The sequence below is a fragment of the Phialemonium atrogriseum genome, assembly GCF_030411735.1.
Source record: "Phialemonium atrogriseum strain 8032-3 unplaced genomic scaffold QBC33scaffold_26, whole genome shotgun sequence".
Taxonomy (NCBI): Eukaryota; Fungi; Ascomycota; class Sordariomycetes; order Cephalothecales; family Cephalothecaceae; genus Phialemonium; species Phialemonium atrogriseum.
In genome coordinates, this window is record NW_026848163.1 from 196017 (window position 1) to 211713 (window position 15697).

General features: G+C 57.6%; 6 protein-coding genes across 6 annotated transcripts; 3 read left to right on the top strand and 3 right to left on the bottom strand.

The window, feature by feature from the left end:
- The first annotated feature begins 152 nt into the window (after positions 1–152).
- Positions 153–1408, top strand: QBC33DRAFT_206444 (SH3-domain-containing protein). The gene is made up of 2 exons (XM_060422634.1): positions 153–298; positions 374–1408. The coding sequence occupies exons 1-2, from the start codon at positions 236–238 to the stop codon at positions 1250–1252; spliced, it is 942 nt and encodes a 313-aa protein (XP_060280310.1). The 5' UTR covers positions 153–235; the 3' UTR covers positions 1253–1408.
- A 779-nt stretch (positions 1409–2187) lies between these two features.
- QBC33DRAFT_458029 (uncharacterized protein) lies at positions 2188–4333 on the bottom strand (the record flags this gene model as incomplete). The annotated part of the gene is made up of 2 exons (XM_060424876.1): positions 2188–3661; positions 3744–4333. The coding sequence occupies 2 exons, from the start codon at positions 4331–4333 to the stop codon at positions 2188–2190; spliced, it is 2064 nt and encodes a 687-aa protein (XP_060280311.1).
- A 1605-nt stretch (positions 4334–5938) lies between these two features.
- On the bottom strand, positions 5939–9220 carry QBC33DRAFT_548041 (ribonucleases P/MRP protein subunit POP1-domain-containing protein). The gene has a single exon (XM_060428797.1). It carries the CDS (start codon positions 8840–8842, stop codon positions 6005–6007), a length of 2838 nt encoding a protein of 945 aa, XP_060280312.1. The 5' UTR covers positions 8843–9220; the 3' UTR covers positions 5939–6004.
- Positions 9221–9359: 139 nt separating this feature from the next.
- Positions 9360–11807, top strand: QBC33DRAFT_548043 (putative respiratory complex assembly protein rmp1 protein). The gene is made up of 4 exons (XM_060428798.1): positions 9360–9600; positions 9864–9880; positions 9939–9962; positions 10063–11807. The coding sequence occupies exons 1-4, from the start codon at positions 9588–9590 to the stop codon at positions 11566–11568; spliced, it is 1560 nt and encodes a 519-aa protein (XP_060280313.1). The 5' UTR covers positions 9360–9587; the 3' UTR covers positions 11569–11807.
- A 346-nt stretch (positions 11808–12153) lies between these two features.
- On the bottom strand, positions 12154–14027 carry QBC33DRAFT_457928 (putative hsp70-like protein; the record flags this gene model as incomplete). The annotated part of the gene is made up of 3 exons (XM_060424873.1): positions 12154–13630; positions 13696–13822; positions 13889–14027. 3 exons carry the CDS (start codon positions 14025–14027, stop codon positions 12154–12156), a joined length of 1743 nt encoding a protein of 580 aa, XP_060280314.1.
- A 235-nt stretch (positions 14028–14262) lies between these two features.
- QBC33DRAFT_613322 (uncharacterized protein) lies at positions 14263–15640 on the top strand. The gene is made up of 2 exons (XM_060432531.1): positions 14263–14582; positions 14704–15640. Exons 1-2 carry the CDS (start codon positions 14385–14387, stop codon positions 15265–15267), a joined length of 762 nt encoding a protein of 253 aa, XP_060280315.1. The 5' UTR covers positions 14263–14384; the 3' UTR covers positions 15268–15640.
- The last annotated feature ends 57 nt before the right edge of the window (positions 15641–15697 follow it).

The window sequence follows — 15697 nt, forward strand, 5'->3', positions numbered from 1 at the left end:
TTTCGGGCAGTTCTAGCGTACCCGAAATGCTATATTGCGGGAAGTCCGGACCTGTTTGTTACCAGTTGACCTTGTCTCCCAACATCGCTTCGACACTCTTCTACATTCCTCACTTTCGGTATCCGAACTCACCGAGTGGGATCATATAAAACACTTGAGAAAGGATATCAAGAAAGATAGTGCATCTCAAGCAACCCCAGAGAGTCAACGTCATACAGCCAACTAGGCAGCAACGATGGTGTCTGAAGACCGCCAGCGGGTCATCGAGACCAACCGGTCATTGCGTCTAATCAAGAATGTAAGTGCAATCTATGCCCTCCCCCCGACCCGGACTTGTGATGTATGGGGCCCCAAGTCTAACACCCTTGGCTAGGAGCTCGAGTCCCTCCTCGAGAAAGGCGTGATAGACGACGACGCCTTCGACAGCATCCACCGCCTCCTCCCCACCGAGGCGAGCCTATCTGGCGCCCCAACCCCAGCATCCCGCACCGCCGCTCGTGCCCCCCAGCGCTCGCCGGCACCGGCACCCTCCGCCTCCCCACCAACAAACGCTCTCGAGAACCTCAACCTCCGCCCCACCTCCTCCGCCGCCACCAGCACCAGCACCGCGCCCCCGCCATCCTACAACCAATCCACCGGCGGCGGCGGCCCTCCCGCCCTACCGGGCCGGACCCCGCCCCCTCCCGCGCCGGGCAAGCCCGTGATCGCGCACGCGCGCGCCCTGTACCGGTACGCCGGCGCCGACGCCGGCGACTGCGCCTTCGAGCGGGGCGACGGCGTCGCCGTGCACCAGTACATGAACGCCGACTGGTGGCTGGGGCGCAACCTCCGCACGGGCCAGGAGGGCATCTTCCCGCGCAGCTACGTCGAGATCGAGGCCGCGCCCCCGCCGCCGGGCCCGCCGCCGGGGGGCCACGGTAACTACTACCAGCAGCAGCAGCAGCAGCCGTGGCAGGACGAGAAGGCCGGCTACGGCGGTGGTGGTGGAGGAGGAGGAGGGTACCCCGGCGCGGCGCCGTACGGGGGGGCGCCGCAGCAGCCCATGTACGGCGGGTATCCGCCGCCTCCGCCGGGGCAGGCGAACCCGTACGACGCCAACGCGCCGCCGCCCATGGCGGTGGCGGAGCAGGGCGGGGAGGGGGGCAGCAAGATGGGCGAGCAGGGGAAGAAGATTGGGAAGAAGCTGGGGAACGCGGCCATCTTCGGGGCGGGTGCCACCATTGGTAGCAATATTGTGAATTCCATCTTCTGAGTTGGGGGGGGATGAGGGGTGCGTGTGTGTATTCTCAACAAACCCCCTTCCTTGACCTCCCTACCCGGTGAAGGACATGGAGAAGGGGCCATAATTACCGAATGGCCGGGTTGGGGTTTGGGGAATGGGATCTCTTTCTGCCCATGGGCAAGGAGGATTCAGGTGGCACTGGGAACGAGATAGATAGGGCTCGATCCGTGGCGGCTTTTTCTGGGTTCTGCCTTTCCGAGTATCTACGGTAAATGCCACCGAATAGGTTTTACCCTTGTTAACTTACAAACCACCTACTTGAACTACTTCTATGGCCTCGGATGCTAGCTGAGACTCTCTTACCCCCAGGCCTCGCTATTCAGCTTTGCCCCTCCCTGACATGCAGCACTCGAGTTTTTCCCCCTTCTTTATTAATAATTGTTCTAATCCGGCTTAATGGAGGAAAGTATACGGGAAGCAAATACAGTTCAAGGCATTCAACTGGCCAGACGGCCCAAGACGGAACCCAAAGATAGGACGGCCATGAGGTAGCTATTGTTTGATCAAATTAGCCCGGGGTATAAGCCTATGTCTCTGCCGTATGCGTCTTCGCTATCATATATCATATGTCATATGTCATATATCGTCTTAAGAAAAAACCCATGCGATGCAGCTGTCCGTTTCGTGATCCCGTGAAAATCAATACGCCTCCCATCCCCAGCTTGGAGCATTCCGCCTCGGTGATCTAAAACAAACTCCAGAGCAGTATAAATGAGGCAGACTGCAAGTGACAGAATGAAAATACCCCCGAAAGAGAGACCATGACGAGGAACTCCTCTCCCCTAGAATAGATGTCAGATTCTCTAAAGCCCGGATGTGTTGATGAAAAGTACCGCCGTCGTGTTAGATATGAGCCCGTGAAGAGATGCGTTGCATGCCAGTAGAGTCAATGATATAAAACGTCGTCAGTAGACCTCGTCTTCCCCAACCGATGGCAAGCTGTCGTCCTGGCTTCCGCGGCTCGGTGGCCATTCGGGCAGTGGTATTGGCGCATATTTCACGCCATCCCTCGTCCCCAGCTCATTCCTGAGCAGCTCAATCTCTAGCCGCCATCTCATTTCAATCCTTTCCTTCCTCTCCGAGAATCCGCGCACAAGTGCGTCCTCCTCATTTGTAAACTCGAGGTCCAGGCTTTCGAACTCCTCCGTCTTCTTCTCCACGAGCTTCTCCATCTCCTTCTCTTGGCGTTGTTGCAACTCTTCCATCTGCTTCGTCTGCTTCTCTCTCAGAACATTGATCTGCGCTTCATGCCGGCGTTTCATGCCATCTTTGAGATGGTACTGCTGTCCGAGCTGCTCGAGATGCTTCTGGGTGACTTCCCGGTCTGGCATTTCACTGGTTGGGGAACGCCCTAGGCCGTTGCAAAACGCCTCCATGTACTTGAGTTGGATGTTGATGCTCCTCTCGCTCTGTTCCAGTGACTTCCGCAGCTCGACTTCTGCCTCGAGCTGGCGGTCTTCGAGGTGTTGCTCCGTCTTGGCATGGCGCTCCTTCATCTTCTCGGCCAGGTCAGAGAACCTTTCGACCAAGGCCAGCCTCTCCTGGGACTGTCTCGTCCACATAAGCCACTTCATCTTGTGCTCGAACTTCCCGAACCGCTCCATTTCCCTGATCTGCGTCTGGCGCAGAGCCTCGAACTCTGCGTTCTGCTCCGTTCTCTTTTCCGCCTCGAGCCGATCGGCTTCTTCACGCACCGCCTCCTCCTCCTGCGCTTGCTTCTCTGCTTCCAGCTCGGCCATTCGCGCCTCTTCTTCCAACCGGCGGCGTTCGAGCTCCTCCTCTCCGTTGCAGAAGTTGGGACAACCAACAATAGGATCCCATATGGCGCCACATATATAACAGAACTGCGCCTTGCAGCGGCAGGTCATATGCGTGCAACCGTGGGTCAGCTCGACGAGCGTGCGACACTTGTAGCAGCGTCTCCAGCCCGACTTCTCGCCTATCTTGAGAACAGTGTCTAGTTCCCAATCGTCTGGACAGTCCTGCCCGAGCCTGTGACCATTCCTTTTGCACGTGACGCACACCCTTGTCTTGCAAGTCCCACACACAACCTCGAATGGATGTTTCGGGTCCAGCTTACTTCGCGGCGGCACGAATTCACCGCATGACGTGTTAGGGCAAAAGATGCGGGATTCCCATGGGGTGCTGTACTGCAACACGGCCTTCAGGAACTTGTGCTGTTCGTCGCGTGTGAGGACGGACCGCAGGATGGATCCTGGTATCGGCTGGGTGCAACATCTAGGTGGCATCTTTGATTCGTCCGTCGTCGACTGGTTGATCATTACTACGATGCAACCCTTGCAATATGTATGTCCGCATGGAAGCGTCTGCGGGGGTTCATGCTCCATGCTAAAATCCTCGCGGCAACATATACAGGAACTGCAAGTTGATTGTCAGCCAGTCAGGTTCCAGCTTGGCAATACCATACTCGTTCGTGTGTGGTGGGACTCACATCATGGACTCGGGACGCTGGGCTGGCTTCTTCTTCCACCTCAACCTATATGCAATGCCACGCCTGAAGTCTTTCACGCTTATCCTTGAACCCATACTGAAAACACTTGTCGGCCTCTCGGGCTTTGTGTGTATATGCGGGAGGAACTTTGGCTGGGGGAGGTTCGGATCGACCTCGCTAAGGTACTTCTCGTACGGGGAGAAACTCGGGGCCTTAGACCTCCTCCTCACCAGCTTCGGGACCGCCTCTGTGAGCGTCGCGGGAAGAGAAGTCGACTTCTGTGACGTCAGACCTGTGCTTGTGGTGCCGTCAGACGCTGTGGAATCGGTACGCGCACGACGGGTAGTGGCTGTCGCTGCAGATTCGGCACTCGAGGTGCCTGGTTTCTCTGTCGTTGGTGGTCCAGAGTCGAGAAGCGACAAGTCGATGCCTAGCTTGGAAGCCCTCGCAGCCAGTTTCACATCAACATCTTGCTCCGTCCAGCCCTCGGGCTGACCCAAGACCTCTTGCACATACTCGGGATCGCTAAGCTCGGGCGGCCGGGTCGTGGCAGATGCCATGTCTTCGGGCAGCAGCGTTGGGAAGGCGAGCGAACCCATGCACTGGGTGAGGCTGAAATTCAGCGGGGAGGAGACGCAGAGAAACAGGATGGCACAGGGTTGGAGCGCGAGGTTAGAGCGCGAGGTTAGAGCGCGGCCCAGATGGGCTTTCGAAGCATGATATGCGGTTAAATTTGGTCCACTTATAAGTCGAAATCCAAGGGTAGTAGGCCAACGATGATCTACCTTGAGTGGGGTTGATCGGCTGAGGGAGCGGGCGGAGCGATTGCAATCGAGACGGGTTGGGACCGGGGGGCGGGAGAAAAGCAAGCAGCGGGTGCGAGGGGAGGGAACAATGTTGCCTTGGTTTGAGAGTCGTGACAGAGAACCAAGGACTCGACAGAGTTGGTGGGCCCGGCGGTCAGTCGGCGTTTCGGACAGATCACGGCTGGTTTGTTTTCTTCTGCCTGACGGAAAGGCGCAGAGATGAGAATCAATCACACAGATCAGTGATGACAAGCAGCCGCTGCTGAGTTACTGATGACTGAGAGTGGGGTGAGTGACGGGACGGGGAGGTTGGCTTCGCGCCTGCCGGTAGAGGGGCTTTGAACTAGTCCAGAGGAGGCAAGGGCATCAAGTCATGCCGTTCCCGCCTGCAACCTCACAAGCCTCTAGCTGGGAAGGAGCAGCAGGGCCGTATCAGCCAGTCATGGAGGGGTGTCAGTTGTATTTCGAGTGAATCGAGTCCACTTGCTCTGCGTTTATTTAGGTTTCAAAGCCGACGTCAAGGTTTGCTCGTGCCAACTCTATCTACACGGGTGCAATTGATGGCGATGCCCCAACAATTACCTGCGTATCCGTACATTATTAGTAGCCTGCGGGAACTGAACAATACCCTGCGTTCTGTTACGACACAATGGTTTCTCAAACCAGAATAATGAGGAATGATGGTATAATGATATAATGATATAATGCCTTGCGTGTTAAGCTTGTTGGGCAGGGAAGTCGTTACCCATTCGGCGGGGTCATACTTTCATGTAAATTGCTGTCTGGGTCACCTGTTCACCGAACTCAATGGGCCACCATCCACTGAGCAGTGAGGACAAGGCGCCGAAGGGTGCGTCTTGGTGCGCTGGCGGGTGTCGATTGGGTTGCTGAGGGGGTATCATGTGGGACAGACAGCCTTCTGCTTTTGTTTTTGCTGTCTGTTGGTTGATTCCCCTCTAGCCTTGTCTTTCTTCTCCTATCTCGGCATCCTAGTGTCCTGGCTACCTAGCATAGTAGGCAGGTCAGTTGGGATGGGTGTCCATCTCAGCCGTTCGTTGGACGCGCATCCCAGGTGATCTCCCTACCTTTTGGATTGTGTGTTGGTGCGGTGTTCACTTGGGAGTGGAGTCCCGATCCTCGACAGTTTCTTATTCCATGTAAGTGTAAAAGTACCGTTCCAACGGACAAGGTGAACTCAGGTCTCAATACTTATCTGATCGCAATATTGGCGCCACGGTTGCAAATATACCTGTGTGAAACATGGACATTGCCATCCGTCCCGGAATTCGGAATCCGATTTATCGTGGTATATCTGCTGCGGCGCGTAGAATAAGCCGGCCAGATCCGTCTTGATCTTAGGTCCGAAATGTCACACTGCTCTCGAACTGGATGGACTTTGGTGAAATAGTTTGTGTATTCCCCACATCCATAGGATATACATTGCATCAAAAAGGAAAGCGTCGGTCAGACAAGTTCCCAACGCGCCAACCATCCGACGCTCTCCCCAGCATTTCTGATAACACAAAGCCGGCCCTCCCTACTATTGCCGGCCACGGTCAAGGCCTCCAATGCCTTCTCGGCAGAGATACTTCCGATAGCCGTCCCCTTCCCCTCGCTTAGACTGAACGCCCCCGCGGTCACAAAACCGATCAAGTCTTCCTCATCCGGGCACAGAGGATGGCCCCCAACATCCGTCTGGTTTGCCCGTGGTCTCGGGTAGGGTAGTTGTGTGCCGAGAAGCGACTCCGCAACGAGACGCTTCCGCGTTGCCATGTCAGCCCCTGGCGGGATTCGGGGCGGCGGCGGGATCCGTTTGCCCGTTCCGTTCCTGTTGGCAGACGCCGAATTCCCACCCTTGGACTTTGATGGGAGCTTGGAGAGCCATTGATCCCTGATGTCCGTCGGTAGAGGCGTCTGACTACTACTCAACGGCAGCTGCGTCGAGGGCACCTCGGCAAGGGTAGACGGAAGGACGGTGAGGTGAGAGTGGTTGGGGAGACGATAAATTCTCGCACAGGTAGTCGCCACGCCCTTGGAGACGAAAGCAAGATTGACGGGTAGGATAGAGAATGGCGGGGGATTTCCTATGGCCGATGGCGCGACGAGAGCGGTAAAGGCCGACTTGGATAGTTGGTTCACCAAGGCCAGTATTTCTTGCGACTTGCCGATCTGAGCTTCCTTACTTTTGCTGCTTGCGGGTGGCTCGGTTGTGTCAATATCCATATTGGCCGTATCGTCCATACGTGACTCGTCCGCATCGGCCGTGGCATGGGGTACGTCCATCTCGAGACCGAAGAGATGCTCCCAATCACACGCGAAACCGTCTCCCACCTCGCCTTTTCGTGCGGCACCCAAGTCGAGTGATTTCCATTCCACCCTCTTGCTCTTTGGTCGACGGTCCCATTCCGATTTCCTCTTTGCCCTCTGTTCGAGCTCCCATTCTGCGCCTGCGTCGGTTCCAGGGAAGTCGCCGGGGAACCAGGGGGTGGCTTGCTCAAAGGCAACCTGTCTGAGCTCATTGAGCCCGCCGACGCGAGGATTGCCGCCGGTTGAGAGAGGATAATGTACCAAACTGTACCAAATGGGCTGTATGCACTTCCACGGTGCGAGCAGGGTCCACGTTCCTTGCACCTGTCCCCCCGCGGGCGGGCGCGACACCAGTAAGATAACCGGGATCGGAGGATCTGCGGCAGTCGCTTCCATTGTCTCACCGGGGAGCCCAGACCCTTTTCGGCGATTTATAGATTGCTGCGATGGCAGCCTCCCAGCCTCAAAACGGGCATTTCTGTCCATGAGTCCAAACTGCTTAGTGGTGTCCCCTACTGGCCACTTCGCCAATGTCTCCAGAAGGGTGATATCTCCGTTTCCTGCTGTTTCCTGCTTCATCTGCTTTGGCGGATATCGCAACCGAGGATCCAGGATTGAAAATGCCAGGAGAGAATCAGCCGGCAATGAGGCCGGATTTGTCACTCCGATAAGTGATTTGAAGACAGTTGCATGTCGCTCTTCGGCCCAAGCTTTGCGATGATACGGGTGTAGGGTCGCTAGCAGCGCTTCAGTTGAACCGGGGCCGGTGAGTTCAACGCAGCCAATCTCAAAACGGAGATCCTCGACGTAAAGCTGAGGTGTGTGCATTTTGACCAACTTGACGAGTTCGTTGAACAGTTCGAGAAAGCATGAGGGATGGACGCGGATAAAGAGCTGCCTCTGACCCTGCTTGGCAGGAGCTGGGTCTCCTGCTGCGGCGTGCTCAAACCTCATTTCTGGGTTCCATATTATGGCTGCAGGGCCGATATCTCTTCGACCCCCTTTCCTTTCCTTGCTGAGTATTCCGGACCACTTCTTGCAGCCAGCCCGCCATTTCCACCCTCTGGGACCCCATATGCTCTCTTGGGTAAGCCCAAGCGCCTTCAGGACTCGTTCGATGCCCTCTGCAGAGCCATACAGCCCGATGGTACTCATGTAACTCATATCCCAGATGACGGCGCCTTTCTCACCCGAGGCTCGGTGAGTAGGCCGGTAGCACTTCTCTGTCGGGGTCAGGGGTATTGCAAATCTCCAAAGCGGGTTCTTCGGCTCGGTCATCCTCGCCCTCTTGGCGTGCCACAGGTGTGTAGGCAGCCATGTCTTGTGGATCTGGCGCTTCCTAAACTTTGACTTTGGTTTTTGGGGGTCATTGAGTCTGTTTCGCCGTATCTTGGGCCTCGCAGGCCTTGTGTGAATGACCTGCCCCTCCAAACCGGCGCTTCCATCGGCGGTGGCGGCGGCCTTCTTTTGAGAAGCTGCCTTCAGTTTCCACTTCCGTTTCTTTTCCGCGAGTATTCCCAGCCTTTTCGCCGTCTCAGACCGAATTCTAGCTCGGGTTGTGCGTGACCTCCTCTTCCTAGCATCGACTGTTGGGGTATTGTCCTCGGCCTGTTCCCTTCTAGCCCTTGCCCGTAATCTCTTGGGCACTCTGTTGGCGTTGTGGCTCGCAGTCCTCCTCCTCATGGCCCGTGGGACTTTCTGGAAGGCTCTCGAGGCGCTGGCAGCCTTGGTCTTTCGCATGCTGTTCTCGAGGGCCTTGATCTCAAACTCGCGAGCACTGAGGAATGCTTGCAGGTCCAGCTCGCCGTCTTTCAAAGCGGCGTCTGAAGGTTGAGTCCGTATGGCCCGCGCATCTCGAAATTTGGCACGCTTCTGAGCGCGTCCATCTTTGCCGTCTTTGCCCTGGCCCTTGGAACCATTGCTGGTCGCGGTCGGGTCTTTCCGTTTCTTCCCCTCCGGGCCCCTACCGGGGTCCTTGGCCGTTTGCCCGTTCATCACGACATTGGTAGTTTTCTGAAGGCTTCGTTGCTGGACATCATGACGCGGTGCGGACAAGAAGAAAATTGAGGTCGAGCTTTATCTTATCAGTTATTCAACACGATGTACTCCAATTCGCTTGGATTTTTATTGGCTGAACATCTGAACCTGCGCAGGGACCGCTGAGGTGGGTCCATTTGATCTCAGCATCAACGGGATACCTGAATAGGTAAGATCCATGGATGGGAAGCAAACAGGCAAGGACATGGAATTAACAGCGCTTCCGGCGAACTAGCAAGATCCTATGCAACGAGCCCAGGGCTCCGCTACTTCGGTAGTTGTAGACAGTTACATACCTACGCATACTTGCGTGAACGAATGCGTACAAGACATTTGGATGCCAGGTCTTGGCGAAGCTTGATTTCGGGAACCGACAGCCAAAACCGGGCAGATAAGAAAAATCACGTGAAATGTTCTATTCCGGGACCCAAGGTCGAGACCTTCTCCGCCAGGCATGCCCGTGTGGCTTAGTCAAATCACGTAAAGCCATCGAACTACCGTTCATCCGTGGTTCTGGAACCCCCAGGCTCATACCAAGCCACACGATTTATAGGCAGAATTCGAACATGGGGATTGCATATCCGGGCAGTTGAGCTCAACCGACCGTGCCTGCCTTACAAACTGACGCATTTAGCTGTCTTGCATTCCTGTAAGCAGTGGGTCCATCCTAATCGGAAGGTGTTCTTTACCATCCGATGCCGTCATGGCGTCCCTCAGTAAGCTCTCTCTCTGTTTGATCCCGCCCGATCTTTCCTGTCCGCGTTGCCGGCGCCATTGCAAGTCCTAGACATGGCTAGAGTCTGAGCACAATCATTTCCCATGACTTATGGACTTGACACAATCCTGGTGTTGGCGTCGTTCTGGCTCCTGTCCATTGAGCATGAACTCCCACTGTCTACTGCCTATCCCATAGCCAGCCCTTTTCCCCGTCGCCAATTTCAGCCGGTTTCTTGAGCTGATATGCAGTTCCTTCCTTTAGTTAGCAAGGCTAGAAAGGTGAGTCGTCCCAGCATTCCCGGACCTTTTCGGCAGCTGACAGCGGGTCCTCCTATAGCCCAAGTTTCACCTCCATCTCAAGGTAAGAAGGAGGTTCAATCCTTTGTGAGCCAAGATAATGCATATTCGGCGATCCTTACGATCTCCAGAGGCTCCATCCCTAACCTCCCTTCTCTCCTCAGATCTACGATCTCAACAACGTCCCCCTGATCTCAGGGGGATCCCTCGTCAAATGGCATCTCCCACATTCCATCCATGGCGAGCACCGGAGCCGGACCCACAAGTGCCCCATCACCAATCACCGGGTTGAGTATGGCTATTGCAAGATAGTCCCGCTCCGCATCGTTATCGACCGCGCCGGCAACCTAACCGAGTGCCCCATCGAGTTTGAGGTGATGCAGGAATTCGGTAACGCCGGCGCGGGCGGCGGCGGCGGGAGTGGGCGAGACGAGAAGATCACCCTCGGCACTGTCCGTCTCAATCTGAGTGAGTACGTCGAGGAGAGCGAGGCCCTACTGCGTCCGGGTGCCGGGCCTGTCCGACCGAATTCTAGTGGATCCATCGACAAGCCCGGCGGCCATGCCCGCCAGCGTAGCTCTCTGAGCGGAATCAGCAGTCTCGGTAGCAGTATTGGGCTTGACATTGGACGGAAGGCATCCCACTCCTCTCAGGTCGCAGCCAGCGAGGACGCCACAGCCACCACCTCGGACGTTGAGGACGGGGTCATACGACGCTACCTCATGCAGGACAGCAAGATCAACAGTACGCTGAAGATCGGGATCTTGATGGTGCAGGTTGAAGGCGAGCGCAACTACGTCGCGCCCCCTCTCAAGACAGCGCCCGTCTTCGGCGGCATCGCGGGGATGATGCCGGGGGAACCGCTCGAGCCGCCAGTCGACCGCGCGGGGGCGGGCTCTACCGAAGCCGGCGTGGACGGTGCGGCGCGGGTGGCGTCACTCAACAAGTCGCGCGACACACACGAAGTTCAGGACATGTACCGGCGCGCCCTGGCCGCCAGTTGGGCGTGCCAGCCAGATGAGCTGCCGGCTGACGAGTGCATCGAGGACATCTTCGCCGGGGGCAACGGCTTCCTGTCGAACGGCAGCCACGGTGTGGAACACGACCACGCAGCGCGGCACGAACCGAGCGGCGGCGGGGTGGCCAGAAGCTCTTCGGGGACGGGAAGGCGCTCCGCGCCGTCGTCGCGGTCGGCCACCGACCTGCGCCAACAGGCGGGCGGCATCACCCCGTCGCGCGACGATAGCGCGTCGGGCGCCGACGAGGACGTGGACGGGATGAACACGCTGCGACCCCGCGACCTTGCCAAGTTGCGCCACCACTTCCGGGCACACAGCGGACCTAGCGACCGGGCGCCCGCCACCGCGTTTCCAGCGTTCGAGGACCCGGGGGCGACCGCCGGCGGCGGCGGCGCCAGCGGCGGGGCGATGACCGGTCTGGGGGTCGTGGAGCCGCGCCACATCCAGACCCGAAGTCATCAGGAGCGGCGGGACGTGGGCAAGGATGAGGGTGCTGGGAGGAATCGGAGCGGGAGTCTTGCGAGCTTGGCTACGACCACAGGGAGTAGTAGTGACAGAGGGAGGGACGGATTCAAGCGCCCGAGGGGGGTGGAAGAGTACGAGGTGCGGGAAGACATGGTTGCGTGGAGTTTGCCGGCGGCAGTCTCATGATTTGGATGGGGTTTGGTTTATGGCGTCTGGCGTCGTAGGTCGAAGGGAGCGAGCGGTTGTTGTTTATAACAATTAGAAGGCTTCTACACTAGCAACAATGTTTCATTGCCCGACTTTCAAGTGGATCATTCTGGATACAGACAGACAGGCTTATAGGCACTACCGGCTCTATACTTGGGACCACCTCGGCTCTATATATAATTAAGCTAGGTGTATCTACCGAGGAAACCTTTTTTGACAGGACGTCCTTGATACCAAATCATCCATCCCGTCTCTATCGATGCTGGATGCATCCCAGAAGCCAAAACCTAACTGCGCCTACTCCGTAGAGAGAAGCCGTCGTCGGGATTCCGGGGAAGAGATACGACTGCCCGCTCTAGATGTAGGATCTCGGTACCACTCCACCCACACAGGTACATGCCAATGTCATGGCCATCCCCTCCCCGCCGGTAGCGAAGAACCGAAGCCATTTGCACCGGCGATAAAGGGGTCCTTCTTCTTCATCTCCTTTTTTTTTTACCCCCTTCCCTTTTCTTACTCTTCGACCTCTCTAAGTCAAAACACCCTACTCGCTCTGCCTCTCTCTTAAAGAGTACCCCTGACGCCGCCCTTTGCGCCCACCTCCCTCGTCGTGACCGTGACGCCGAGATCGGCGGCGACGTTTATCGTGACCTCGACCTTGCCGCCCTTCTTGACCCCCCTGATGGCGGCCTCTGCGAGCGTCGAGCCAATCTTCCAGACCTTCTCGCGCCTCTCCTCCTCATCCTCCTCCTCTTCCGAGTCGTCATCGTCCGAGTCGTTGTCGCTGTCCTTGGCATCCTCCACCGTCGCACCCTTGGTGGAGGCGCCGTTCGCCGCCGGCTTCGGCTCGGGCTTGGTCACCTTTATGTGCGTGTTGCCCTCGACGATCTTGACGAGCACGTCGCCGCCTTCCTCGGGGGCCGCGAGGTGGACTGTCCGCCTCGCAGGCAGGGCCGTCTCGGGGGCGATGACGGGCGTGAAGACCTCGCCGTGGCCGTCCTCGGACAGGGAGACGACGCCGATGGCGTTGGTGATGTGCTGGACCGTCGTCACGGCGGCGTGGGTGGACTGGTCGATGTCCTCAGCGTCGTACTCCTGGATCAGGCTGGCCTGCAGGGCGGCTCCCCGGGCCTGGAGCTCCGACGGGTTGACGGCCGTGACGCTCGTCGAGGGCGACAGGATGCTGGTCGTCGGCGGGAAGATGGACTGGAAGTTTGCCGCGATGCGCGGCGTGTGCGCTGTGCCGCCCGACAGGATCACCTCGTCGACGTCGAGCACGTCCAGGCCGGCCTTCTTGACGGCCGACTCCACCAGGCGGGTGAAGCCCTCGAAGACGGTGCGGGCGATGGTCTCGTACCTCAGCCGGTTGATGGTGCTCGAGAAGTCGATCCCCTCGGCCAAGCTCTCCACGCTGAAACTGGCATTTGTGCCCAGACTCAGGGCCTTCTTGGTGGCCTCGGCCTCGAACTTCAGCTTGGCTAGGGACCGGGCGTTCTCGCGGGGGTCGACGCCGGGGTTGCGCTTCATGAACTCCTTGGCGAAGTGGTCCATAAGCACCTTGTCGAGGGAGGCGCCGGCGAACTCGTAGTCGTGCGCCGTGGCCAGGAGGGTGTACATGCCGCTGCGGCTGGCCAGGACGGCAACGTCGGAGCGGGTGCCGCCCAGGTCGGCGACCACGACGATCTTGTCCTCGACCACGGCCTCGGGCCGCGCATCATAGGCGAGGACCGCGGCCACGGGCTCGCTGATCAGCTGCAGGACCTCGAGGCCCGCCGCGTTGGCGGCGGCGACCAGGGCTGCCTTCTGCTTGTCGGTGAAGTTGGTAGGGACGGTCATGACGGCCGAGGTGACCTTCTTGCCCAGGTACTCGGAGGCAGAGGTGATGAGCAGACGGAGATAGCGCGTGGTGACTTCAGAAACCGAGAGGGTCGACGGTGCATCTTCTTCGCCTCCCTTATCTTTGATGGTAAAGGAGACCACACCGTCAACTTCTTCGGGATGGGCCGAGGCGTGGTTGTGTGTCGGGTCAATGGACTTGAATCTGTGAACAGGGTTAGCGAGGGAGACCTCCATTTGGAATTCAATTGGACAAATGTGCCGGCATACTCTTTCCCTATGAAATCCCGGAAGTAGGCGACAGTATTCTTCGGGTTCCGGACAAGGAAGTTTTTTGCCTGGCCGCCGTTGTACTCGTCGCCGTCGACGTAAGACAGGATAGTGGGAATCTGTCGGTCTATAACAGCCAAAACGTCAGCAAAGGTTCAATCAAGCAGAATAATCTAGTTTTTTTGCCCCTCACCTCCATCCTCGTCGGCAATGACCTCAGCCTTGTCGTCAATAGTGTATGCGATCGAGCTGTTCGAGTTGCCAATGGTGATTCCAATGGCAACGCGGTCGCCCGGCTCGGGGCCAGGCTTAGCACCCGCCGTTTCACTCATAAGTGCTGATAAAGGCGATTCTGATTTTGGTACGTGTATCTGGGTTATGTGACGTCTCGAAGATTGTCAAAGAAGGGACGAGGAGCGGCTGCAGGTTGATCTCAGGTGCAGAAAAAAAAATTCGGCCTGCTTGAGATTCAAGAACTTTTTGGCGGGTGGACCCCCTGCAAGGTGAAAAAAAACCAGAACTGAGTAGCAACGACCCCACCAAGGCTTGGTGGGGACAACTTGACAAGGCTGACCCCAATGCGATATCCCAATACAGATACTGCCCTTTGAATCTTTAACCCCATTCCTTCCCTGCATCGTGATTCTTCGCGGACACTGCCATTACCTGGATACCAACGTATCGCAACTATGGAAGCCGAAAATCCCATCGTCCTCCCAGGGGACACAATCGACCCTTCCCTAATACCCACACACAAGAAGTTGCCTCTCCGTCTCGGCCCTGGCCTCCGGCACATCCCCCCCAGTGTCATCGTGCCCACCATGGCCGGCCAGCTGGTAACCGACCGCAAGAAGAATTCCATGTGGGTAGAATACAATGGCGGCCGAGTAAGTTCAATCCCCACTCCTTCCTCACTCACTGTCCTTTTCCGACATCCCAACGTCCGCCATCCACCTCCCCATCCCCACTAAACCAACCAACCACCCAACACTAACCCCCAAAACCCAGTACGTCCCCTCCCAAGGCGACCTCGTAATCGGGCAGATCCACCACGGCGGCGCCGACACCTACTACGTCTCCCTCGCGCCGCACACCCCCAACGCGACGCTCCCGCAGCTGTCGTTCGAGTCGGCCACCAAGAAGACGCGCCCCGTCCTGGCCGCCGGCCAGCTCGTCTACGCACGCGTCGCCCTGGCCAACCGCCACATGGACGCCGAGCTCGAGTGCGTCTCCGCCGCCACGGGTCGCGCCGACGGCCTGGGGCCCCTGGTCGGCGGCTGCGCCTTCCCCATCTCGCTCGGCCTGGCGAGGAGGCTGCTCATGGCCCCGCGGCAGGCCGGTGGCGGCGGCGGTGGTGGTGGTGGTGGTGGGGTGGAGGTGCTGGATATTCTTGGCGCCGAGGGGCTGGCGTTCGAGACGGCGGTGGGGAGGAATGGCAAGGTTTGGGTGGGTAGCGAGGACACGAGGACTATTGTGCTGGTGGGGAGGGCGCTGAAGGAGACGGATGATGGCAATTTGGACGTTGAGGCGCAGAGGAAGATGGTGAGGAGGCTGCTGAAGGAGACGAGGTGATGCTGGAGCCGAGTACCTACCTACCTAAGTTTTCGTATTTGGAAGGGGGAAACGCAGCTCCTGGCTCAGTATGCGGTTGGATGGCTGGTTGCCGTCAGGGCATTAAACCCTGCGATGCGCATTTAGAAGCCTGAGAGGAGGAGAGGACGCTGGCGCATGCTGTCACTGGGAGACGGCTGAGAAAGCGACTTGTTCACCGCATTAGAAGTAGAGAGTGAGGACACATATACCCCAGGAAGAGTTATTGGGATAAGATGCAGGGTAAGGCATCTATGTCGAGTTATTCTTACCGTGTATTTTATACTGGGACGCTTTGATCTGCTCTTACAAGAGCATGAATAGAGCTGAAAAAAAGAAAAACAATATACCCCAGGAAGAGGCCAGGAAGCCCCGGATAACACCCTACAGGAACGCTTATCGTTGTCGACAT